This window comes from Phyllobates terribilis, unplaced genomic scaffold, assembly GCF_046119375.1.
Source record: "Phyllobates terribilis strain yellow unplaced genomic scaffold, ASM4611937v1 Scaffold_5__5_contigs__length_657084704, whole genome shotgun sequence".
Classification (NCBI taxonomy): domain Eukaryota; kingdom Metazoa; phylum Chordata; class Amphibia; order Anura; family Dendrobatidae; genus Phyllobates; species Phyllobates terribilis.
In genome coordinates this window covers 480216357-480242519 of record NW_027362765.1, presented here as the reverse complement: position 1 = coordinate 480242519, position 26163 = coordinate 480216357, and the positions used below count along the sequence as shown (strand labels likewise).

Below are 26163 nucleotides of genomic sequence, written 5' to 3'. Positions count from 1 at the left end.
TGAAGCACCTGTGGGTTCAAGGTGCACACCACACATCTAGATAAGTCCCTGAGGAGTTTAATTTCCAAAATAATGTCAGTGGTGGGGGGTTCTACTGTTTAGGCACATCAGGGGCTCTGCAAATGTGACATGGCGTCTGCTATCTATTCAAGCCAACTTTGCTCTCCAAAAGTAAAGGCCCCGTCACACATAACGAGATCGCTAGCGAGATCGTTGATGCGTCACGGTTTTCGTGACGCAATAGCGATCTCGCTAGTGATATCGTTATGTCTGACAGGTAGCAGCGATCAGGCCCCTGCTGTGAGATCGTTGATCGTTACAAAGCTTCCTGGACCATTCCTGGGTCATTGCGCTCCCGCTGGGCAGTGTGCATCGCTGTATTTGACACCTTATTAACGACCTTGTTAGCGATTCCGAACTGAGACACGTAGATGTGCATAAATTGGACTTTTCCGCGCCCCTCGTCCCCGATTAGTGGTCGCTACTGCATCCTTGTTTTACGGATCCCACCAGCGTTCTCCGGCTGTGACTCCAATTTGAAGAAATCAGACATCTTTAGCGCGGTAGGTATTGTTTGGGGTCTCAAATGAGTTTCCATTTTTAATTCATTTATAAGACTTCTACCAATTATCTGCTATCATTGCTCTTCAGGGAGGGAGGGCTTGGCTTCTATCTGTATATATATGCTTTTTCATGGGCAGATATTTTAGGGGTCTCGTGCACACACACTCACACAGCACGTTTTCTGACACGCTGTCCTGGCCAACCGCTTCAGAGTTTTTCATACGCCAATTAACATGAAGCTTAAATCAATAGACTCTGTTGTTTTGGCCTGTTGCACGCTTCACAACTTTCTTCGCCGACGTGATGCAATTATGTACTGTCCGCCTGGCTTCGTGGACTCTGTGGACCTAGCCAATGGGGAAGTGGAGCTCGGTGAATGGCGTGCAAACGATCCTGCAATTGCAGGCCTTCAACCAGTGGGACATGGCAGAAACACCCATGATGCGAAGATCTGCCGCGACAACTACTGCCAGTATTTTAACGGTCCTGGTGCTGTTTCTTGGCAGCATCAGAACCTATAGTGGGCAACTACTCATGTTTCTACACTACTGACATTTCTGTACTGATGTGTCTAATAAACTTTGTGTTCTACTATGCAAAAGCTTTGTTTCTCATTCTTTCAGTAGTAGCAGTAGTCACCGCAGTAAGCAGTACATATATATATATACATATGTATACACATGCGTAAACAGATACATACATACATACACACATACATACACGCATATACATTTGTGTACTCGTATGTAAACAGATTCATCCATTTACTCATACATATTTTTAAGTACATAAATATATACACACACACTCATATACACATACGTATACAGATAACTATATAAACACATACATATTCTCACACATACAGATATGCATACACATAAATGGCCATCTACATCTCTATATATATATTCATATAAATATATGGACATCCATACATCTGTACAGGAACAATGCACACACCAGTGTTCCGGTATGACCAGAGACGCAGTAGCGATATTAAACCAAGGCCGCCCAATCAGAACGCAGTAGCGTCCACCAATCGGAGATGAGGGGGCGCGGAAAAGTGATTTTATGCACGCCTTTGCTACACAGTACAGTCCCTATCAAGGTGTGGATCGTTGAAATAGCTGCTGTGTGAAAGCGTCCCAACGACCGCCGAGATCGTTAGTTAGATCGCTGGGGCGGCCGAAATCATTGGGAAGTTCTGCATGTTTGACAGCTCCTCAGCGATCACGAAACGACTCTCCAGCGATCCCAAAACCTTGACGCACTAACGATCTCGCTAGCGATCTCGTTATGTGTGATGGGGCCTTTAAAGCCCTGTCGTGCGTCCAAGCAGTAGTTTTCACTACATATAGAGTATCTGTGTACTCAGGAGAAACTACACAAATTGTGTGGTTCATTTTCTCCTGGTACCCTTTTGAAAATGCAACATTTGAGGCTAAAGCAATATTTTTGTGGGAAAAAGTAAAATTTTAATGTTTTCCTTCCACATTTCTTTAATGCCTGTGAAGGCACTAAAGGGTTAATAAACTTATCGAATGTGGTTTTGAGCACTTTGACCGGTTTAGTTTTATGGTGTCACTTTTGTGTTTTTTCTGTCATATAGGACTCTCAAAGTCACTTCAAATGGGATGTGGTCACTAAAAAAATTGGTTTTGTAAATTCCACTGGAAAAATGAGAAATTGGTGATAAGCTTTTACTCCTTCTAACTTCCTAACAAAAAAAATATGTTTCAAAAATGATGCTGATGTGAAGTAGACATGTGGTAAGTGTTATTTATTAACTATTTTGTGTAATATAACTATCTAGTTAAAGGGCATAAAAATTCAAAGTTTGAAAATTACAAAATTTTCTAATTTTTTGAGAAATGTTCAATATTTTCATAAATAAACGCAACCCTTATAGACTAAAATTTACCACTAATATGAAGTACAATGTGTCAAGATAAAAAATTCTCACACTCACTGGGATATGTTGATGAATTCCAGAGTTATAACATTATAAAGTGACACTGATCAAAATTCACCTGGCCTGGTCAGGAAGGTGAAAACAGGCTTAGTGTGAAGGGGTTAATTAACCTCTTTCTCCTAATTATATCTCTGTGCATCGGGGTGGGACTGGGGCTAGGGTCTTTTCTGCTCCTCCTTCCCTCTGCCAGCCTCCTGTGATTCTTTTACAGGTCACTGATTATTCAGTGACCTGCCTCCATTTTGAAATTCCATACCACTGCTGCCGTAATTGGAGTGGTTGGCGAATGCAAAGTGTGATTCCATAGACAGTCTTCAGTTTCTCAATAAAATGACATCGAAAGAGGCACATGTGCAGACCGAGATTTTGGCTTAATGAGGACGCCATTGAGCCGAGATCTTGATCTATGAATGCGCTACTTCTGGTGCCGTTTTGTTAAAGACCTGAAGCCTAATTGCAATTTGTCAAGATATAAAGTCACTGTCATGTTGTCTCTGCCAAATGATTGTTTTTTACAAATATTCAAGCCAATAGTTCTGAAGATGGGTCATCGTCATAATAAACAAGACTCTCTTGACTACCTGGTGAGTGCGTCTTTGTTATTCTTCCTATAGAATTGAAATCCTGGGTATACCAATGGCAATCTACCTGATGGCATCTAGTCTCCGACAATGAAAACTTTAGAGGCTATTTAAGCAACAACCACTGATCGGAATCCTTCACCGCAGATATCAATTTAATCAGCATAATGGGGACATCGCCACAAAGCCTATACTTTATAGTCCTAAATCCTGCTGACAGGTTTTCTTTAATATTTAAAATGAATGTCATTCCTCATACTTTGGAAATATACATCTACAGTGGTGGCCAAAAGTATTGGCACCCCTGCAATTCTGTCAGATAATACTCAGTTTCTTCCTGAAAATTATTGCAATCACAAATTCTTTGGTCTTATTATCTTCATTTAATTTGCTTGCAAGGAAAAAACACAAAAGAGAATGAAGCAAAAATAAAATCATTGATCATTTCACACAAAACTCCAAAAATGGGCAAGACAAAAGTATTGGCACCCACAGCCTAATACTTGGTTGGACAACCTATAGCCAAAATAACTGCGAACAACCGCTTCCGGTAACCATCAATGAGTTTCTTACAATGCTCTGCTGGAATTGTAGACCATTCTTCTTTGGCAAACTGCTCCAGGTCCCTGATATTTGAAGGGTGCCTTCTCCAAACAGCCATTTTGAGATCTCTCCACAGGTGTTCTATGGGATTCAGGTCTGGACTCATTGCTGGCTACCTTAGAAGTCTCCAGTGCTTTCTCTTAAACCATTTTATAGTGCTTTTGGAAGTGTGTTTTGGGTCATTGTCCTGCTGGAAAACTCATGACCTCTGAGGGAGACCCAGCTTTCTCACACTGGGCCTTACATTATGCTGCAAAATTTGTTGGTAGCCTTCCGACTTCATAATGCCATGCACACGGTCAAGCAGTCCAGTGCCAGAGGCAGCAAAGCAACCCCAAAACATCAGGGAACCTCCACCATGTTTGACTGTAGGGACCGTGTTCGTTTCTTTGAATGCCTCTTTTTTTTTCCTGTACACTCTATGTTGATGATTTTTCCCAAAAAGCTCTACTTTTGTCTCATCTGACCAGAGAACATTCTTCCAAAACGTTTTAGGCTTTCTCAGGTAAGTTTTGGCAAACTCCAGCCTGACTTTTTTATGTCTCGGGGTAAGAAGTGGGGTCTTCCTGGGTATCCTACCATACAGTCCCTTTTCATTCAGACGCCGACGGATAGTACGGGTTGACACTGTTGTACCCTCGGACTGCAGGGCAGCTTCAACTTGTTTGGATGTTAGTCGAAGTTCTTTATCCACCATCCGCACAATCTTGCGTTGAAATCTCTCGTCAATTTTTCTTTTCTGTCCACATCTAGGGAGGTTAGCCACAGTGCCATGGGCTTTAAACTTCTTGATGACACTGCACATGGAAGACACATGAACATTCAGGTCTTTGGAGATGGATTTGTAGCCTTGAGATTGCTCATGCTTCCTCACAATTTGGTTTCTCAAGTCCTCAGACAGTTCTTTGGTCTTCTTTCTTTTCTCCATGCTCAATGTGGTACACACAAGGACACAGGACAGAGGTTGAGTCAACTTTAATCCATGTTAACTGGCTGCAAGTGTGATTTAGTTATTGCCAACACCAGTTAGGTGCCACAGGTAAGTTACAGGTGCTGTTAATTACACGAACTAGAGAACCATCACATGATTTTTCAAACAGTGCCAATACTTTTGTCCAACCCCTTTTTTAGGTTTGGTGTGGAATTGTATCCAATTTGGCTTTAGGACAATTCTTTTTGTGTTTTTTCATTGAAGACAAATTAAATGAAGATAATAATACCAAAGAATTTGTGATTGCAATAATTTTCAGGAAGAAACTGAGTATTATCTGACAGAATTGCAGGGGTGCCAATACTTTTGGCCACCACTGTATATTTTTAATCACACAAAATGTTTTTTAACATCCTTCTGTTTTCAATCCTAAGCCTTTCTTATAAGAGCTGGCAAGTTAAACATCAGCTCGATCTTACCACCTGTGTTTTTCTTCTCACCAATGTTCCCATTTTTTTTTTACCTCTTCCCCAAACCCCTATTTTATCATTTTCATGCTTCATCATTAACTATCAACTTGGCTCTAGACACTAATCTTCTCCAATTGAAATAGAGTTCTAGTTCCACCTTCTCCTGCACATTCTTTTCCTCAATCTCAATTACCCCTTCAGCATTTTCCTTTCACTGATACCTTTAGTGCTCAGCTATCTTTTGTTAAATATATTTTCAATTTTCTTTTAAAGTATTTTTACATTCTTTACTACCCTTCAATATTTATTTATTTTACTCACTCATATAGCGCCATTAATTCCACAGCGCTTTACAGATATTATCGGCACTGTCCCCATTGGGGCTCACAATCTAAATCTTTGGAATGTGGGAAAAAAACACAGAACTTGGAGGAAACTCATGCAAACACAGTGAGAACATACAAACTCCTTGCAGATGTTGTCCTTGGTGGGATTTGAACACAGGACCCTGACACCACAAGGCTGCAGTGCTAACCATTGAGCCACCGTACTGCCTTTGCTAAGGTCACCTCTTTGTTATTCCATTACCAGGAAGCAGCCCTCCCTCTCTTTTTGAATTTGAACTCTAACCCCCTCACAGGGGATGTTACCTAAGCTCCTTGGTGCCCATTTTAGTCTTTAAATGTCCTGTGTCCAGTATGAGTTATCAGTAGTTGTTTTTTTTACACTTGAGAAAGATGCCGGTATGACATTGAAAAGCATAGAGGTTGTGAAAGAACCTTCAAGAATATGCAGCAAGAGATTTCTTTTCCTGCAGCACAGGCAATTTTAAACATGATTTTTATCTTAGTTTGGAAAACTTCCATCTGGTGGATTTCTCCCCCAGCCATGAAGCACTGGCAGCCGGTTATTTGAACCTTTACAGTGGTTGTGTCTGTTCACAACCATCACAGATGAGCCAAACCTATTGTACAATCCATCTTCTACAGTATATTAGGATTTTACTCTATTGTGCGCTTCTTCCTCCACTGTTATTGTTTCTCCCCATATGTCCTAGGTGGAATGTTTTGGATATTGGGATATTGAATGATTATAGTCTTACAGAAATTATTTTATATCTTATAGAAGCTACTTGGAGATGGATGCTCGATTGTATACAGTGCACACAATTAGGACAGATCCCTCTTTCTTTTCATATCCAAGTTTCTGTTTTTCTTTACTTCACCAGTATTTATTGACTTTTTAGTGTAACCCTGGTCTAAAGTTCATGTAATTCCCAGTGTTTCCTCAATCAATATTATATTGTCTGTTCCTGCTGCTTTCTCATGTACAATGAATGTTTTATAAAACCAGAATCTGGCTGTTACTGTTCTTTTGCAGTGAACACGGATGAGTGTACTTAAGATTAAAATTCCTAATATTTAGATTTAAAAGTTTCCTACCATATTATTAACTATTAATACAACTAAGCATGTAAAAAAATATTTTTTGGACATTACGTGCATATTTACTCCTTTGGTCACTGAATTTTTCTAATGTTCTTAAAAACAGATGGATTAAGAGCAGAAATACTATTACATCATCAGTGTATAATATACTGTACTTTTCTATGCTCTATAAAGCAGAGACCCTGGGATCATTTGCAGGTAATGGAGGGTGAAGGGAGACTTTGCATGAGCAATCTATCCTGTGAGGTGAGGGAAAAGTTCCAGCTCCTTTAGTGTTGTTAGAATGCTGATGAAAAGAAACAATACTAGTTACAAAGCTTGAGAATTTTCAATCTTCCTCGATATATTATAATGGTATATGTAACATTCGGGGCTTTTAAAGGCACCTGATGGCTGATGAATTTTGCCAATACATTTAGGTAACCATTTGGAGATACTCTGACTATCTGTCACGGGTGTGTCAGAAGTGACAGACAGTCTCCCTGCAGTTGGTTGCAGAAGATCTCTTCGATTGGCGTTACAGACACCTTCTTAGCTGTCTCACTCTAGGAGTCAGCGGCTACCTCCATCCGGCTAATTGACACCCAGGCTGGGTGTTTAAATACTGGCTGTTGCTAAAGGGAGGTGCCGGTGATATTCACATGATCCCTCGTGAAGGCTTGGAGCAAGTGCAGTTCTTACTTCCTCTCTGGTGTCAAGAGGACGTGTGTACAATCTCTCTGAAGTCAACTCAAGCTAAGCTACTTCCCCCATGTCTGTCTCCCCTTGCTGTCTTTAGTGTTAGTGGGGACTGACTAGCACTCATATCACAGGGTTTTAGGTTCCTGCTCGGCAATTGGTGAGCAACCAATACAGGTATGGTAGGGAAGGACAGGGTAATATCAGATGAGCCTAGGAGGTCTCCACCCCCTCTGTCCTTAGTGTTTGGGCTCTCTTCCCCTCATCCCTTCGTGTTGCACTTTGTCTTTCCTACACTGTGCGTGACACTATCCTTTATGATTCATCAAGGGCAGTTCCCTAATATAATGGATTCTTGCTGTAGTAACACTGTATTGTTGCCAATGGTAATTCAGTAATAACACAATCGTTAAGAATCTGCTTGTAAGTACTGTAGAATATGTAGCAAAATACAAAAATAAAATAGAATAAATAATGGTGCAGAAATATAACAATATTATGTCTTTATAAGCTCCGTAACTCACCTGAACTTGTAGAAAAACAGTTCCTGGCATCATGTTCTCTGGTACAGACACCGCATATGGGGCATTGGTAAATACAGGGCTATTGTCGTCAATATCAATAACCTTAATAGCCAGTGTTATTGTAGAGCGGCGAGGGTCGGTGGGGGCTCCATCTGTTGCCTCAACAATGAGTTCATAATAGTCTCTTATTTCCCTGTCCAGCTTTACAGACGTATAAATACTGCCATTGGATGTGATCCGGAAAACATTATTGAGGTTTGCCAGGCTATAACGAACTTGACCATTGACTCCAGCATCAGGATCTGTTGCCTAAATGGAGAAAAATAAAATAAGGTTAATAATGAAATTCATTGTAAGACTGCTGTAGAATACTCAATGCAGTATTACTGCAATTTTCTATCGTAAGTAATGGGTAATGAACAATATGTTTGCTGAGGGAATGAAACGTGAGGTGGAAGAAGAGACTTATGGACTTCTTTCTATTGTAAAATGTATATGTCTGTATATGTCGACCTCACTGTAGGATTCACAGTTAACTCATTCAGCAGACAGCAGTGTGCAGTGAAACCAAGAGTCTGTAAAAACCAAAAATGTAAATGAGAAACATTTGATAAAATGATTTTCAGCCAAAAATAAATGCATCAAGGAAAAAGAAAAAATACTGTGCAAGCGTCAAATACATGGCGCCTGATCCATGGGCAGCATGTATCAGACACTGGCTGCATGATTTCAGCCATGTATGTTTGATTATGAAACACAGCGGTGCTTCAGTGAAAAATATAGTTTAAAAGCTGCAGGGGATCAATCCGCCCTGAAGACTAGTTGGAAAGGCAGCCCCCTGCCCTGGAATGAAAGGTCTCAGTTAAAGTGAGCAGAGAGAAAACCCTGGGGACCCCCAATCCCATATATTCTGGGACCCCCCCTCCAATATAGTCTCTCATGTGTCTTATTCCTCAAAAGCTTTTAAACTATATTTTTCTCTAAAATGCTGTAGAAATTAAAAGTCAAACATACATGGCTGAAATCATGCAGCCACCATCTGATATTAGCTGCCCGTGGATCAGAAACTACATATAAGCTGTCAAGTTCCCTTTAACTGAGGCCTGTGAAATGAATATAATCACATTATTGCTTATCAAATAAAGCTCATCCATTCAGTACAAATGCCAATATGTGGGTCATGTGAAGATATTCCCAGATTGTGGATAGCGGCAAAGTGTGAAACCTTTTTTTAGCCGCTATACGTTTATGGCTCTGATGGCGGCCATGCCTAAGTTACAAACTTTCCCACTTACATATTGGACAGTAGAAGTGATATTGCAAGCAGATTTGCTTTTCAGGAAGTAATTACAGTATATCAAGTGATATAATGTTTTAGGACCCCATGCATAATAGAGTAAAATTTACCAAACCCACCAATATCGGTTCAATAGGCAGACATGTTAAATACCCTGAATAAGGCACCACCGAAACGCGCATTGGGTGGGTGCATCCCAAGTGAGTTCCTGCTGCCATTTAAGTATGTATTCAGCCCATTTTCTTTACATTACGCTTGAGTGTACGCTAACTGATTGATTGTAGCTATATATGGGAATACCCTTTCCCTTTACACTTGATTTTTATTTAGTCTAATACACTTTATTATATGTCAATTGTACCATCAATACCATGTGTCATATATTTATATATATATATATATATATATACATAAGTGGGTACGGAAAGTATTCAGACCCCTTTAAATTTTTCACTCGTTGTTTCATTGCAGCCATTTGGTAAATTCTAAAGAGTTCATTTATTTTCTCATTTATGTACTCTTTGCACCCCATCTTCACTGAAAAAAAACAGTAATGTAGACTTTTTGCAAATGTATTAAAAAAAGGAAAACTGAAATATCACATAGTCATAAGTATTCAGACTCTTTGCTCAGTATCGAGTAGAAGCACCCTTTTGAGCTAGTACAGACATGAGTCTTCTTGGGAATGATGGAGCAAGTTTTTCACACCTGGATTTGGGGATCCTCTGCCATTCTTCCTTGCAGATCCTCTCCAGTTGCGTCAGGTTGGATGGTGAACGTTGGTGGACAGCCATTTTCAGGTCTCTCCAGAGATGCTCAATTGGATTTAGGTCAGAACTCTGGCTGGGCCAGTCAAGAATGGTGACAGAGTTGTTCTGAAGCCACTCTTTTGTTATTTTAGCTGTGTGTTTAGGGTCATTGTCTTGTTGTAAGGTGAATCTTCGGCAAAGTCTGAGGTCCAGAGCACTCGGGAAGAGGTTTTCATCCAGGATATATCTGTACTTGGCCGCATTCATGTTTCCTTCAATTACAACCAGTCATCCTGGACCTGCAGCTGCAAAAAAAAAAAAACCCTAACCATGATGCTACAACCACTAAAAAGTTCTATCTTCATCTCATCAGACCAGAGAATCTTATTTCTCATAGTCTGGGAGTCCTTCATGTGTTTTTGAGCAAATTCTATGCGAGCTTTCATATGTCTTGCACTGAGGAGAGGCTTCCATCAGACCACTCTGCCTTAAAGGTCCAATTGGTGGAGGGCTGCAGTGATAGTTGACTTTGTGGAACTTTCTCCCATCTCCCTACTGCATCTCTGGAGCTCAGCCACAGTGATCTTGGGGTTCTTCTTTACCTCTCTCACCAACGATCTTCTACCATGATTGCTCAGTTTGGATGGATGGCCAGGTCTAGGAAGACTTCTGGTGGTCCCAAACTTCTTCCATTTAAGGATTTTGGAGGTCACTGTGCTCTTAGGAACCTTGAGTAATGCAGAAATTCTTTTGTAACCTTAGCCAGATCTGTGCCTTGCCACAATTCTGTCCCTGAGCTCCTTGGGCAGTTGCTTTGAGCTCATGAGTCAGGAGAGAGAAGGATCCAGCATAATGGATTTCCAATGGCTATTCATTTTGTTCTACCCAAAGTTAAGATGCTGCTAGATGAGTCTAACAGTGGCTGTCTCACACGAATAACATAGAAATGCTCAACTGAACCAAGTTTTCCTGTGTATAGAGGAGTAGTGTTGAGCCACCCCCGTAGTGTTCGGGTTCGGTTCGGTTCGTCGAACACCGGGATGATCGAGGAACTGTTCGTCGAACTGTTCGTCGAACACCTTAGAACACCGTCGAACACCGTTAAAACCAATGGCAGGCAAACAAAAACACATAGAAACATATAGAAAACACCTGCAAAGGTGTCCAAAAGCTGACAAACTGCTCAGAAGACACTCTCTTTAAAAAAGCCGGCCGGCAAATTCAGCAGCGGCATACACCGGTACCCGACAATTTAGACAAGAAGGAATAGAGCATCACACATAGATTAGATAGATAGAAACATGTCAGTCACACATATAAGAAGCACAGTGACAGTGTTGGTTACTGCACTTGTCATTTAGTGTAAAGGATTTATTAAAAAAAATATTAGTGTTTTCATGCACCGTCTCTTTAAAAAAGCCGGCCGGCAATTCAGCATCTGTACCCGACAATTTAGAACAGAAAGAATAGAGCTTCACACATAGATTAGATAGATAGAAACATGTCAGTCACATATATAATAAGTACAGTGATAGTGTTGCTTACTGTACTTGTCATTTAGTGTAAAGGATTTATTTAAAAAAATAATAGTGTTTTCATGCACTGTCTCTTTAAAAAAGCCGGCCGGCAATTCAGCAGCGGTACCTGACAATTTAGAACAGAAAGATAGAGCATCACACATAGATTAGATAGATAGAAACATGTCAGTCACATATATATGAAGTACAGTGATAGTGTTGGTTACTGTACTTGTCATTTAGTATTAAAATAAAGGATTTATTATTAAAAAAATTGGCGTGGGGTTCCCCTTAATTTTAGGCTCTAGCGGAGGTTAAGCAGACGGCTGGGGCAGATGTTTGAAGCCTGGGAAGGGGGTAATACCCACGGAGCTTCCCAGGCTACTAATATCAGCCCCCAGCTGAATACATAGCCTTTACTAGCTATTAAAATGGGGGACCCCCAAAAAAAATGACGTGGGGTCCCCCCTAATTTAATAGCTAGCAAAGGCTAGGCAGACAGCTGGGGGCTGATATTAATAGCCCAGGAAGGGAGCCATGAATATTGGCCCCCTCCCAGGCTAGAAACACCAGCCGTCAGCCGCCCCAGAAATAGCGCATTCATAGGATGCGCCAATTCTGGCACTTAGCCTCGCTCTTCCACGCTGCCCTGGTGCGGTGGCAGGGGGTAATAGGGTTGGGGTTGATGTCAGCTTATAATGCCAGCTGACATCAAGCCCAGGTTAGTAATGGAGAGGCGTCTATAAGACACCCCCATTACTAACCCCATAGTCAAAGTTAAAAAAACACAAACACCCAGAATAAAGTCCTTTAATTGAAATAAAGACACAATCCTTTATTGTTCTAAATTAAACCATACTTACCATCACGCCCATTCCAGCTGAAGCCAACGATCTCCTGCAATAAAAGAAAAATAATAAAGCAACCTCATCCTTACCTTTCCATGGTTCCCACGACAGCTTCAGCTCTGCTACATCGAGATGACAGGCTGGACCGCAGCAGAATGCTGCCATCCAGCCTGTCATCCCGCAGACACTGAGAAGCGCAGGCTTGCTTGCGCTGCTCAGCGTCTGTCTGTGACGACATCCAGATGAGCCGAGTTCATGTCCAATGAACTCGGCTCACCTCATGCACGTCACTGACAGCGTGGGAAAATTCTCACGCTGAAGTGCTGAGTGCAGGAGAATTCTCCCACGCTGTCAGTGATGTGCATGAGGTGAGCTCATGTCCAATGAACTCAGCTCACCTCCTGGACATGACCTCGGCTCATCTGGATGCCGTCACAGCGAGACAGTGAGGAGCGCAAGCATGCCTGCGCTTCTCAGTGTCTGCGGGATGACAGACTGGATGGCAGCGTTCTGCTGCGGTCCAGCCAGTCATCTCGATGTAGCAGAGCTGAAGCTGTCATGGGAACCATGGAAAGGTAAGGATGAGGTTGGTTTATTATTTTTCTTTTATTGCAGGAGATCGTTGGCTTCAGCTGGAATGGGTGTGATGGTAAGTATGGTTTAATTTAGAACAATAAAGAATTGTGTCTTTATTTCAATTAAAGGACTTTAATCTGGGTGTTTGTGTTTTTTTTAACTTTGACTATGGGGTTAGTAATGGGGGTGTCTTATAGACGCCTCTCCATTACTAACCTGGGCTTGATGTCAGCTGGCATTATAAGCTGACATCAACCCCAACCCTATTACCCCCTGCCACCGCACCAGGGCAGCGTGGAAGAGCGAGGCTAAGTGCCAGAATTGGCGCATCCTATGAATGCGCCATTTCTGGGGCGGCTGACGGCTGGTGTTTCTAGCCTGGGAGGGGGCCAATATTCATGGCTCCCTTCCTGGGCTATTAATATCAGCCCCCAGCTGTCTGCCTAGCCTTTGCTAGCTATTAAATTAGGGGGGACCCCACGTCATTTTTTTGGGGGGGTCCCCCATTTTAATAGCTAGTAAAGGCTATGTATTCAGCTGGGGGCTGATATTAGTAGCCTGGGAAGCTCCGTGGGTATTACCCCCTTCCCAGGCTTCAAACATCTGCCCCAGCCGTCTGCTTAACCTCCGCTAGAGCCTAAAATTAAGGGGAACCCGACGCCAATTTTTTTAATAATAAATCCTTTATTTTAATACTAAATGACAAGTACAGTAACCAACACTATCACTGTACTTCATATATATGTGACTGACATGTTTCTATCTATCTAATCTATGTGTGAAGCTCTATTCTGTCTGTTATAAATTGTCGGGTACCGCTGCTGAATTCCCGGCCGGCTTTTTTAAAGAGACAGTGCATGAAAACACTATTATTTTTTTTGATAAATCCTTTACGCTAAATGACAAGTACAGTAAGCAACACTGTCACTGTACTTCGTATATATGTGGCTGACATGTTTCTATCTATCTAATCTATGTGTGAAGCTCTATTCTGTCTGTTATAAATTGTCGGGTACCGCTGCTGAATTGCCGGCCGGCTTTTTTAAAGAGACGGTGCATGAAAACACTATTATTTTTTTTGATAAATCCTTTACGCTAAATGACAAGTACAGTAAGCAGCACTTTCACTGTACTTCGTATATATGTGGCTGACATGTTTATATCTATCTAATCTATGTGTGAAGCTCTATTCTTTCGGTTCTAAATTGTTGGGTACAGGTGTATGCCGCTGCTGAATTGCCGGCTTTTCATGTTTCACTGTTGGCACTGTTCCCATCGATTTGGGCAATCACTGTAATGCCACAACCACCATGGCTGTGGCATTACAGTGAGTGGCAGACAATCCCTGCATGATTGGTGCTCTAAATAGCGCCAGACATGCAGGACACGCTTTTGGTGCACGAACAGTTATCGAACATAACCTCGAACAGCCGAATTTTTTGCAAATCGTTCGGGTTCATCGAACAACTCGAACACCGCCCAAAACAGCTCGAATTTGAGATTGGCGAACAGTTCTAGTCGAACACCGCTCATCTCTATAGAGGAGTTGGGGGATATGCATTAGCTTTGGGCAGAATGATCTTTTGGTCAATAGATATCTTATGTGAATATACTCCTTTTCTCCTCCTAGACTCATAGATGGACTTTCTACTGTCTTTGTATATCCTTGGGATCCTAAAATCCAAACAAGACCTGTTTGTATTGATTTTAATTAGCCCTGCTGGCAAGATTATTTTTTTTAATAAATCTGTACAAACAGTTTAAACCAATAGTTTACATACACTATATTATAAGACACATATGCATGTTTTTCTCAATATTTGACATGAAATGACAATAAACCTTTCTGTTTTAGGTCAATTAGGATTACCATAATCTTTAATATTTGCCAAATGCCAGAATAATGACAGAGAGAGAATGTTTTAAGGCATTTTTATTACTTACTGCAATGTCAAAAGTTTACATACACTAATTTTACTATGCATTTAAACAATTCTGAACTGCCCATATGATGATATCATGTGTTTGGAAGCTTCTGATAGTTTTTTTGGCAACATCTGAGTTAATTAGAGACACATCTGTGGATGTATTTTAATGCACACATGAAACACACTACTTCTTTGTGTGGCATCATGGGAAAGTATAAAGAAATCAGCCAAGATATCAGGAAGAGAATTGTGGACTTGCAAAAGTCTGGCTTATCCTTGGGTACAATTTCAAGATACCTGAAGCTTCCTCGATCATCTGTACAAACAATTATACGCAAGTAAAAACAAGATGGGAATGTCCAGCCATCATACCGCTCAGGAAGGGGAAGGGTTCTGTCTCTCAGAGATGAACGTGCTTTGGTCCGACATGTACATATCAACCCAAGGACAAAAGCAAAAGACCTTGTGAAGATGATGGCGGAAGCTGGTAAGATTGTGTCAATAACCTCAGTGGAACGAGTACTGTATCAACATGGGCTGAACGGTAACTCTTCCAGGATGAAGCCATTACTCCAAAAGAATCATAGAAAAGCCAAATTAATGTTTGCAAATGCAAATAGGAACAAAGACCTTAATTTCTGGAGACATGTTCTGTGGTCTGATGAAACTAAAATGTAACTTTTGGGCATAATGACCATCGTTACATTTGGAGGGAAAAGGGAGAAGCTTGGAAGCCTAAGAACACCATCACAAATGTGAAACACGGGGGTGGCAGCATCATGTTGTGGGGTTGTTTTGCTGCAAGAGGGACTGCTGCATTTCACAAAATAAATGGCATTATGAGAAAAGAAGATTATGTGGCAATACTGAAGCAACATCTCAAGACATCAGCCAGGAAGATAAAGCTTGGGCGGAAATAGGTCTTACAAATGGACAATGACCCAAAGCATACAGCCAAAATGTTAAAAAAGTGGCTTAAGGATAACAAAGTCAAAGTTTTGGAGTGGCCATCACAAAGTCCTGATCTCAATTCTATTGAAAATGTATAGACAAAGCTGCAAAGGCCGGTGCGAGCAAGGTGACCTACAAACCTGGATCAGTTACATCAGTTGTGTCAGGAGGAATGGGCCAAAATTCTGACCAACTATTGTGAGAAGCTTGTGGAAGGATATTCCAAAAATTTGACTCAAGTCATTCAGTTTAAGGGCAATGGTACCAAATACTAATGAAATGTATGTAAACTTTTGACTTTTCAGTAAGTAATAAAAATGCCTTAAAACATTCTCTCTCTCTCATTAGTCTGGCATTTGGCAAATATTAAAAATTATGGTAATTTTAATTTACCTAAAATGGAAAGGTTTATCCTGACTTCATGTCAGATATTGAGAAAAACATGAATATGAGTATTTTTATATAGTGTATGTAAACTTCTGGTTTGAACTGTATGTACTATAGTGTGTACGTGTTTATTTACCCATCTACTGCCACCTTCTTTGGGATCTAGCATTGTTCTGCTCCTCTTCTCAGTGACGTCGCCGCTCTGCAGACTCTCTGGGTCACTCTGCACTTTGTGTAACACGCAAGTGACTTTTACTATTTAAGTCTATGGAGCGTCAGAACGAGGCTTCATAAGTTTTTATTGCAAAAGAGACTTCCGGCTCACTCATAGAGAATAAAGTGATCAGGATAATCTGAAGAGTTATGATGCCACTGAGAAGAGAAGCAGAACGGTGCTGTATCTCGGAGAAGATGGCAGTAGGTGAGTATATAAACATATACATACTACATTACTTGCACATATACACAGATTGATAAAAAATTAATCTTCATGGGAGTTTGTTTTAATCGTATCAGTTTGGTAGCCTCTTTAGACTTCAGTTAGTGAAAAGACGCCGGGTTTTGTCTCATGATTTTTGATGCACAGTCCGATTTCTTTAGAAGTCAACTTGAGTTCAATATCCATTACTGATTCCCCTGGATGCTCTAATGATCCACCCACAAGTGTGTTCTATATTCCGTATTTAACAGTAACTCGCACAGTAATTAAATTGTAATGAGTTTTATAACTTATTACTGCATGCATATATCCCACGTTCCTGCTGTTAGGAAGCTTTTTGATCATTGCCTGCTGGTGTAATGTCACATCGGACACTGCGGGATCAGTGCCCATAAATAGCAATAGATGATAATCAGAGGAGCATAACAAGATGACCCATCCAAAGCAAACCTCACTCCGCAATTGTTCAACAGATTCGATAATTGACACGTTTGGCTAAGATTTAATATGCAGCACAAATTTAATCTTGTTGAATGTCATGCATAGCTCAGCATATTACTTACATTGCGGCCATACTGGAGATTTAATGGTAAATAACACAACAATATTTATTAGTAATAAAATCTGCAAACCGGTGCTTCATGGTACAGTTCAATACTGGCCTCAAATCAAATGACAATACTAAAATATCCTTGTCACATTGTGAAGGTACAGTTATTATTTTTTCAGATGCTTTGCTATTGTGTTTTCGCTTGCCGTGCAGTTATTTGCTGCCATGTCTTCATCTCTGTATATCTCTGACAAATCTTCAGATTATATAAGTGCAACAAAATAATTGGAAAACAGTTTAATTGCCTATAGTGTAGGAACAGGTACATAAATAGCATCTTAGCGAAATGGAAAATTGAATTTTTTTTTATTAATGTTAAAGTTTATTAAATGTTAAAGTTATTTTGTGTTTTCTCTTGGAAAATGTTAATATATAGCATTTAGTGGAAAATATTTTAGTTTGGTTGCACAAAGTTGAAAACTAATGAAATGCAATTTATTAACGACAATGTAATATGTAGTTACATTAAAGTCACCAGCATGTAGAGATAATTTAAATGTATCCTGGGAAGCCGCATAAGGGAACTGTAAGTACAAAATATGCTGTCACTTTAAAAGTATTTTTTTACAGGCTAATAAATTGCTGTAAAGGACTGAGCTAAAAAATTTGATAGCTCAAAATTAGGGCTCATGCACACGACCAATTTTCTCGAATGAGCGCTACCCATGGTACGAGTACTGCCACAGATAGCATTCATACCTGTGATATTCTGTGTGGTTGCGCATATGTCAATTTTTTTTCTCGAAACAAGTGGTCTGTGTAAAAAATCTAAGTCATGTCTGATTTTGTCTCAAGGGTTCAGATCAAAATTGGCAATGCAAGTCTATGGGTCCTTGGAAAAGATTGGTCAGCACGTGGATGACATCCTAGTGTGGTCCTATTTTCATGGACAGACAAAGGACAAGGTGAAGAAAATTTGTTTTTTCTCTCCATGTCCGAAAAAAAACTTGATGTCACTCTGATCAAACTCTGATCAAAGTCTGATCAGAATAATCAGTCAGTTTTTTCTCATATGTGGAGGAAATGTACCCTTACAGTGAACATGTTTATGTGGGGTGTTCTCTTCTAGGCTAGTAAAAACTAGTGTTGAGCCACCCCCGTAGTGTTCGAGTTCGGTTCGGTTCGTCGAACACCCGTGTGTTCGACGAACTGTTCGTCGAACTGTTCGTCGAACACCTTCGAACACCGTTAAAACCAATGGCAGGCAAACAAAAACACATAGAAACACACAGAAAACACCTTCAAAGGCGTCCAAAAGCTGACAAACTGCTCAGAAGACACAACTAACACATGGAAAAGTGACAAGTACATATAGTCATGCGAAAAGAAAAGAGGTGGAGGAGTAAAAGGAGGGGGAGACACAGATATAGGCATGTCATGCCCTTCTAAAATTCAAAAAGTGAGAAGCCGACACGTTCAGTCCGCTCCTGCCCGTGCCACCTCCGCGTCGCCGGGTTTGTGCCAGAGCTGCGGTGAACCCTGACGGCCAGCCCCCCTCTCCCAATACTGGTGCCTGTCCGCTGGTGGGTCGAGCGAGCCCCCCTGTGGTGGAGGCAGCTCTAAGCTTTTTAATTTAAATTGTCTATCTAATTTGAATGAATACACTTTAAATCCATTTACAAGGATCTATTGGAGCCGCGTAATTCCAGCTCCAGTATCGTCCACTAAAGCTGCTGCAGTTAAAAAGCTTTTATAAGGATCGAGCTCGGCTGTCCACCACAAGGCATCCTACTGCCAGTCCCAGCCCCTATGCCTTGGGGTGCCTCCGGATGCTCTTCACTGAGTATCCCGTGGTCCCGAAGCATTACCTTTGAAAAAATTAAGTGTCCAAACTACAGGTGGTGTAGCTTGCTTAACAGCCGGGATAATCCGCTGACTAGCAGACACTGCTACTAGGCACAAAGTATTTCCTGGGCTAGATGCAGTTAAAAATTTGTAATTAGATACTCTCGTTGGATGCTGAGAAAGCATTCCATAGAGTCTCCTGGCACGCCATATATGATTCTCTTAAAAAGCTTGGGGTAGGGGTCTAGGGGACCCTTTTATAGCCAAAATCACGGCCCTGTATCGCAATACGTCACCTAGGCTGAAGATAAATGGAACTGTAGCACCCTGAGGGCTCGGTTGCTACAGAGGTATTGCACCTCACCCAGAGGTGTGATATCTCACTCTCAGGTAAGGATGTAGTGTGGATCAGGACCCGACACTTGCATGCATTACACCACATTGCCGTGGGGCAGGGCGACCAATATGCCCCTGAGATGGGCACGACAGTCCCTGTCCCTGGCTGGAGTGGGGGAGGGAACACTGAGGAAGGGGAACCCTGTAGTGCAGGAGCAGGGAGGAAGCAGTTCCTGGGTGCATTGAGAAGGGAGTATAAAAGGTGGGCACCATCTTAGTTCAGTGCAGAGAAGTCTGAGCAGAAGTGGCAGGGAGCAGGGGCTCTGCATGGGCTCTGCTCTGGAGGCGGGCCTAGTAACAGAGGCCCAGGACTGGAAGAGGAAGAAGGAAGGAAGAGGAGCGGAGAAGGCTCCAGGAATGAGGAACGAAGGGATCCCAGGGGTGCGGACGGGCGAGTCGCCACCGCACGCTCGAATCCACCTGCGTGGAGGGGTCAGGCCAAAGGGGGAGACAGGTCCCCGAAACTAGTGGAGGCAGGAAACGACCCTCAGCTAGAAACAGTAGGCTGTGACATTTTATGTGGCGCAGCCCCTCGCTACACCCGCTAGGAAGGCACCACATAGGGTCAGGGAAACTGGCGCCAAGTTTACCAAGAGGAGGCCCGAGGCAGCCGGACAGAAGGGTTGGTAAGAAAGGCCAGACAAAGGACACACAAAGGGGGTCCTGTGAAGCGCTCCAAAGTTATCTGGGAGTTGTCTGAGCCCCTCACCTGGTGAGCACAGTACGACGTGGGCAGCCGTTACCTGCAGACGTGGTCTGGATAATAAGAACTGTGAGTAAAGGCCCTGGACTGCATCACTGACTCCGTGTCATTACTGCTGCTGCCCTGCACCATCACCCCCATTCTCCGCATACACTGCCCTGAGGCTATACTCCTCCCGTGGGGAGTTATGCTACGCTCTGCTGCACCCACAACACCAGCCTCAGCGGTCTGCCCTGGAGCGGCGGTTCACTCTGACCGCAATCCACGGGTGGCGTAGTCGGACATTTAAACATCAAAACCATATAAATAGTTCCGCCACTGGTTTGACCGCCCTGAGACAGGGAACCGGGTCGCCGCCACGGAGACTACAACCACCAGCATCCACCAAAAAGGGTCCGGCTCCGGGTGTCCCAAGGTCCAGGGGGCGCGTCAGAACATTTTCATCACCTTTCACAATCACCAATGGGACAAGGCAGGGATGTTCTCTGTCCCCTCTCTTATACATCCTAGTGACGGAGCACCTGCTCTCATCAATTCGCCATAACCCCAATATTAGGTGGATTGAGGTGGGAGGCACCGAGTACAAGTGCTCTCTATTTGCTGATGATGTCCTAGTATATATCACTCAATCACATATATTCATTCATGCTGTTATGGCTGAAATAGATCACTTTGTTACATGGTCAAATTTTAAAATCAATGCAGCGAATTCTGAGGCCCTCGATGTCTCCCTCCCCAAATCCATATAGGATTCCATCCAGTCCAACTTTCCCTTTGCCTGGCCCTCACAGGGTATCAAATACTTAGGAATTCCTATTCATAGAGACCTCTCCCATCTATGTTATCTTAATTTTGGGCCCTTTATTGAACAACTCCATACAGACCACGGTTGGCAAGTTAGAACTGTAAGATTCACTACGTGAACCACTGGTGTTTTGTGGAAAAGCACATGTACACTGTGTTCCAAATTATTATGCAAAAAGTGTTAAGGAGTGATAAGGGAAGAATTTGTTTGTTTGTCAGTTAAACTCATTGATGGTGATGTGTGTCAGGGCTCTTTATATCACTGTAAGCAATTGCAGACACCTGTGCTAATTAGTTTGGCAGGTGTGTCCAATGAAAGGCAAGACTACTTAAGAAGGCTGTCTCACATTATTAAGCAGCCTACATTCTCTGCCAATATGGGAAAGAAAAAGGATGTGTCGGCTGCTGAGAAGCAACAAATTGTGGAGTGTTTAGGTCAAGGCATGACTACAATCAACATTGTGCGATGATCAGGATGAAGTGTCTTGGCAATCAAGAAGTATGTAGCTGATTCACAGTACACACGTGTGCGTGCTGATAAGGGCAAATTGAGGACTCTTTCCTACAGGCAATTACGTCAGGTTGAAAGAGCAGCGGCAAAAAAGCCTTGTCATAGCAGCAGACAAGTTTTTGAAGCTGCTGGTGCCTCCAACGTCCCCTGACCAACAAGATGCAGGGTCCTTCAGAGGTTTGCAGCTGTGCATACGCCATCCTGTCGACCTCCTCTATCCACTTCACACAAGCAGAAACGGCTCCAGTGGGCCAAACATTACATGAAGACTGATTTCAAAACTGTTTTGTTCACGGATGAGTGCCGTGCAGCGCTCGATGGTCCAGATGGATGGAGTGGAGGATGGCTGGTTGATGGACACCCCACGCAAACACGGCTACAGCGCCAACAAGGAGGAGGTGGAGTAATGTTTTGGGCTGGAATCATGGGGAGAGAGATTGTCGGCCCCTTTAGGATCCCTGAAGGCGCTAAAGATGAACTCCATAATGTATGTGGATTTTCTCAAACAGCACTTCCTGCCATGGTTCAAGAAGAAGAACCGTGTATTTCACAGCAAGATCATTTTTTTGCATGATAATGCACCATCTCATGCTGCACATAAAACATCTGCATCTCTGGCTGATATGGGCATAAAAGGGGACAAACTTATGGTGTGACCCCCATGCTCCCCTGACCTCTACCCCATTCAGAACCTTTGGAGCATCATTAAAAGGAGTGTCTATGATGGCAGGAGGCAGTTCTCATCTAAGCAACAGCTCTGGGAGGGTATTCTGTCCTCATGCAAAACAATTGAAGCAGAAACCATCCAAAACCTGACAAATTCAATGGACGAGAGAGTTCAGAAGCTCCTTTCGAACAAGGGGTCCTATGTGAAAATGTAACATCACCTAGAATAAAGTTTTGAGTTGAAAACTGTTTGATTTCAGTTTCTAACAACCTGCTAATGCTTATAATTTCAAAAATGACCATTTTTTTGGTCTTTATTAAAATGAAAAGGTTGATCGAAAAGTTTGGGGGAACTAAGAGTGTGGCAACCCAGTAGTCATGATTACTTCGAATTCTGACAATATGAGGGTCATGCTGCAGGTAGTGCAGCAAGAAGGCCCTTATGTGTCTTGCGCATCTTGGAGCCCCAAAATTATTTTCCGGGCTAGATGCAGCTAAAAATTATTATTAATTTTAAATCTGGTGAAGCTTTAGTATAGATGGCCTAATAGCATCAGTGCTGCACACTGCTACAAAGCCCAAATTATTTTCCAGTCAAGATACAGATAAACATGATTAGTAATTTTAAATCTGGTGGAGCTTATTATAGATGGCCTAATAGAATCAGTGCTGCACACTGCTACAAAGTCCAAATTATTTTCCAGTCAAGATACAGATAAACATGATTAGTAATTTTAAATCTGGTGGAGCTTATTATAGATGGCCTAATAGAATCAGTGCTGCACACTGCTACAAAGCCCAAATTATTTTCCAGCCAAGATACAGATAAACATGATTAGTAATTTGAAAGCTTAAAATGGTTGGTAGGGTGATTTTAACCAATCATCAAGCTTTTACTCTCCCCAGGATGACACAGGGGTAGAAAAGTCGTTTCGGATCCATGATTTGTTCATCTTTATGAACGTGAGTCTGTCTACATTATCAGTGGAGAGCCGCGTGCGCTTATCTGTCAGCACACCACCAGCAGCGCGGAACACACGTTCAGAGAGAACGCTGGCTGCGGGGCATGACAAGATCTCCAAGGCGTAAGTGGCTAGCTCTGGCCATTTATAGAGATTGGAAGCCCAAAAAGAGCAAGGGTCCAGTGACACAGTCATGGCTTCAATGTTTACTTGGAGATACTCCTGTACCATCGTCTCTAGGCGTTGACTATGTGTCAGACTTCTTGTCTCCTGTGGCCTTGCAAAGGATGGGCTAAAAAAGTGGTGAAATGATTCCGCAAAATTGATGTTACCAGCAGATACTGTGGTTCTGTTACGGTTTGAGTGCTGAACACTTGACGGTCCAACGGTTGGCAAGTTGGAACTGTGAGATTCACTACGTGCACCACTGGTATTTTGTGGAAAAGCACATGTAAGATTCTGCAACAGTCTCTGCTGATACTCCTGCATGCGTGCATCCCTTTCTATGGCAGGAATAATTTCTGCAAATTTACTTTTGTACCGGGGATCTAACAGTGTGGCAACCCAGTAGTCAGGATTATTTCTAATTCTCACAATTCGAGGGTCATGTTGCAGGTAGTGCAGCAAGAAGGCACTCATGTGTGTTGCGCATCCCGGAGCACCAAGTCCCTGATGTGTTGGTGGCGAGGTAACAATCATGCTTCCTTCCTCTGTCCTCTCCCCCCAACCTCGCACAACAGAAATGTGATCAAGGTCTCCCTCATCTGATGAGTCTTCCATCAGTTCGTCCTCCACTTCTTCCTGGGCTCCTGCACCTTCCTCACTAGTTTGGCTGCTACCATGCGCCCTGGTAAAACCATCTCCCCCACCCTCACATGCCTGCCGCCTTGGTGCTGCCGACCGTCTGGACCTTGCAGATGTTAGCCCTTCCGCATACAACTCCTCCTCCTCTACTTCCTCCACCTCCTCTTGTGCCACCACCTGACTCCGAATTCTGTTTAACATGTGTTCCAGCATGTAAATCACCGGAATAATAATGCTGATAATGGCATCGTCAGCACTAAACATCTTCGTCGCCATTTCAAAACTGTGCAGAAGGGTGCATAGGTCCCTGATCTGAGACCACTCCTCCAGCGTGATTTGCCCCACCTCTGGATCTCGTTGGCCCAGGCTATACGTCAGAACGTATTGCACCAGGGCTTGTCGGTGCTGCCACAGTCGCTGCAACATGTGCAGAGTTGAATTCCACCGGGTAGGCACATCGCATTTTAGCCGGTGAAGTGGCAGGCCCAACGACTTCTGTAGAGATGTAAGTCGCTGAGCTGCTAGATGCGAACGGCGGAAGTGAGCACACAGCGACCGTGCCCTCTGCAGAAGGCCATCTAGTCTGGGATAGTGGGCTAAAAATTGCTGGACAACCAGGTTCAACACGTGAGCCATACAAGGCACGTGTGTGACATTGCCCCGGCGAAGGGCCGCACCCAGGTTTGCAGCATTGTCGCACATGGCCTTCCCTGGTTTCAGGTCCAGTGGAGACAACCATTCATGAAATTGGTTCTCCAGAGCTGACCACAACTCCTCAGCTGTGTGACTCACATTTCCCAGACATTTCAATGTAAAAACCGCCTGATGACGTTGAGCCCTACTGCCAGCATAGTAAGGAGGTGTGCAGGATCCCTTGTGCGCAGTTAGAAAGCTTGTGGCATGACCAGACAGGCTTTGGGTGCAGGTGGAAGACCGAGAGGAGGTTGAGGAGGCAGAAGCAGTGGAGGAACTTTGACATAAAGAGGATTGACACACAACTCGTGGGGACGGCAAGACTTGGACAGCAGCCCCTTGTTCTGCTGTCACCATAGTCACCCAGTGCCCAGTCAACGACATGTAACGCCCCTGTCCATGTCTACTCGTCCAAGTGCCTGTGGTGAAATGCACCCTGTCACACACAGAGTTTCTCAAAGAAGCGGTGATGTTGTGTGCGACATGCTGGTGGAGCGCAGGCACACCTTTCTCTGAGAAGTAGTGCTGACTGGGCATCTGGTACTGGGGCACTGTGACGGACATAAGGTCTCGAAAATCCTCTGTGTCCACCAGGCGGAAAGGCAGCATTTCTGTAGCCAAGAGCTTGCAGATGGTGAAATTCAACCTCTTAGCTTTCTCATGGGTAGGAGGAAATGGTCTTTTACTTGTCCACATCTGAGGGACCGAGGGCTGGCTATTGTGCTTAGACGGGGTTGATAAGGGTGTCCCCGGCAAACTGCCGGTCTGTGAGGAAGATACAGGCGGACATGTTAGGTTGCCTTGATCCAAAGGTGGTGCTATCGATGTCGGACAGTGCTCAACACCAGCTGGTGTTACCACCTCCAAAGAAAATGATGACCTGCCAATCACGCTGGCTGTTGCGGGTAAAGAGGTGGCAGGTCTGCGCCCCAAAACAGGTGTGACTGCTGTCCCCCCAGTCACAGAGGATGAAGAGGCCGCGGATGCACAAGATATGGCAGACGGTGGCTGGTCCGGCCGGCTAGGCCGCATTGTAGCACACTGAGCTTCCCACTGCAACTTATGCTTCATGTCCATGTGCCGGTTCATGCATGAAGTACTCAAACTATGTATTTTTTGGCCTCTACTTAGCTTTTGCTGACAAATGTTACAGATAACACGAGTTGGGTCATCTTTATCGATCTGAAAAAATGCCCAGGCTATGCAAGGCTTAGCACCCATGCGACCTGAAGAGCCACCACGACTTGTGGTGAGAGGCAGTGTTGTCTTTGAGGATGCAGTTGTTGACGTGCTTCCAGTACTACATCTCTGTCCAGGAAGGCGCAACCTGACCTCGTCGTCACTAGCATCTTCCTCCACCTCCTCTGCTGACCTCATCTCTTGGCTGACTGTGGGTTGACAGTAAGTGGGATCTCCAACCTCATCATCATCACCCTGTGCATTATCACACCCGTCGTCCTCAGAGCCAACCTGTTCCTGCCCTGACAAAAAACTAAAGTTGTCGCTCCATTCAGGTATTTGAGTCTTATCATCGTCTTCCTCATTGTCTCCACCAACAGGAGTTACAGTTTGGGAATGAGAGTCTACATTATGGTCAGAACCTTCTGCGTCTGGTCCTGGATCCGACTCATAAAGATTCTGGGCATCAGTGCAGATCATTTCCTCGTCTGGATTCACAGAAGCGCTGGAGTCGACCTCTGATTCCCAGGTTATAGTATGAGCAAACAGCTCTGCAGACTCAACCATCTGTTCTACCTCATACT

The 26163-nt window shown here is 43.1% G+C and overlaps 1 protein-coding gene across 1 annotated transcript in view; it reads right to left on the bottom strand.

The window, feature by feature from the left end:
- PCDH15 (protocadherin related 15) overlaps window positions 1–26163 on the bottom strand; it is a 2836044-nt gene that overhangs the window by 973732 nt on the left and 1836149 nt on the right. The window contains exon 19 of the mRNA XM_073685487.1: window positions 7775–8083. Within this exon, the coding sequence (XP_073541588.1) occupies window positions 7775–8083 (309 nt within the window). The remainder of the gene's footprint in view (window positions 1–7774; window positions 8084–26163) is intronic.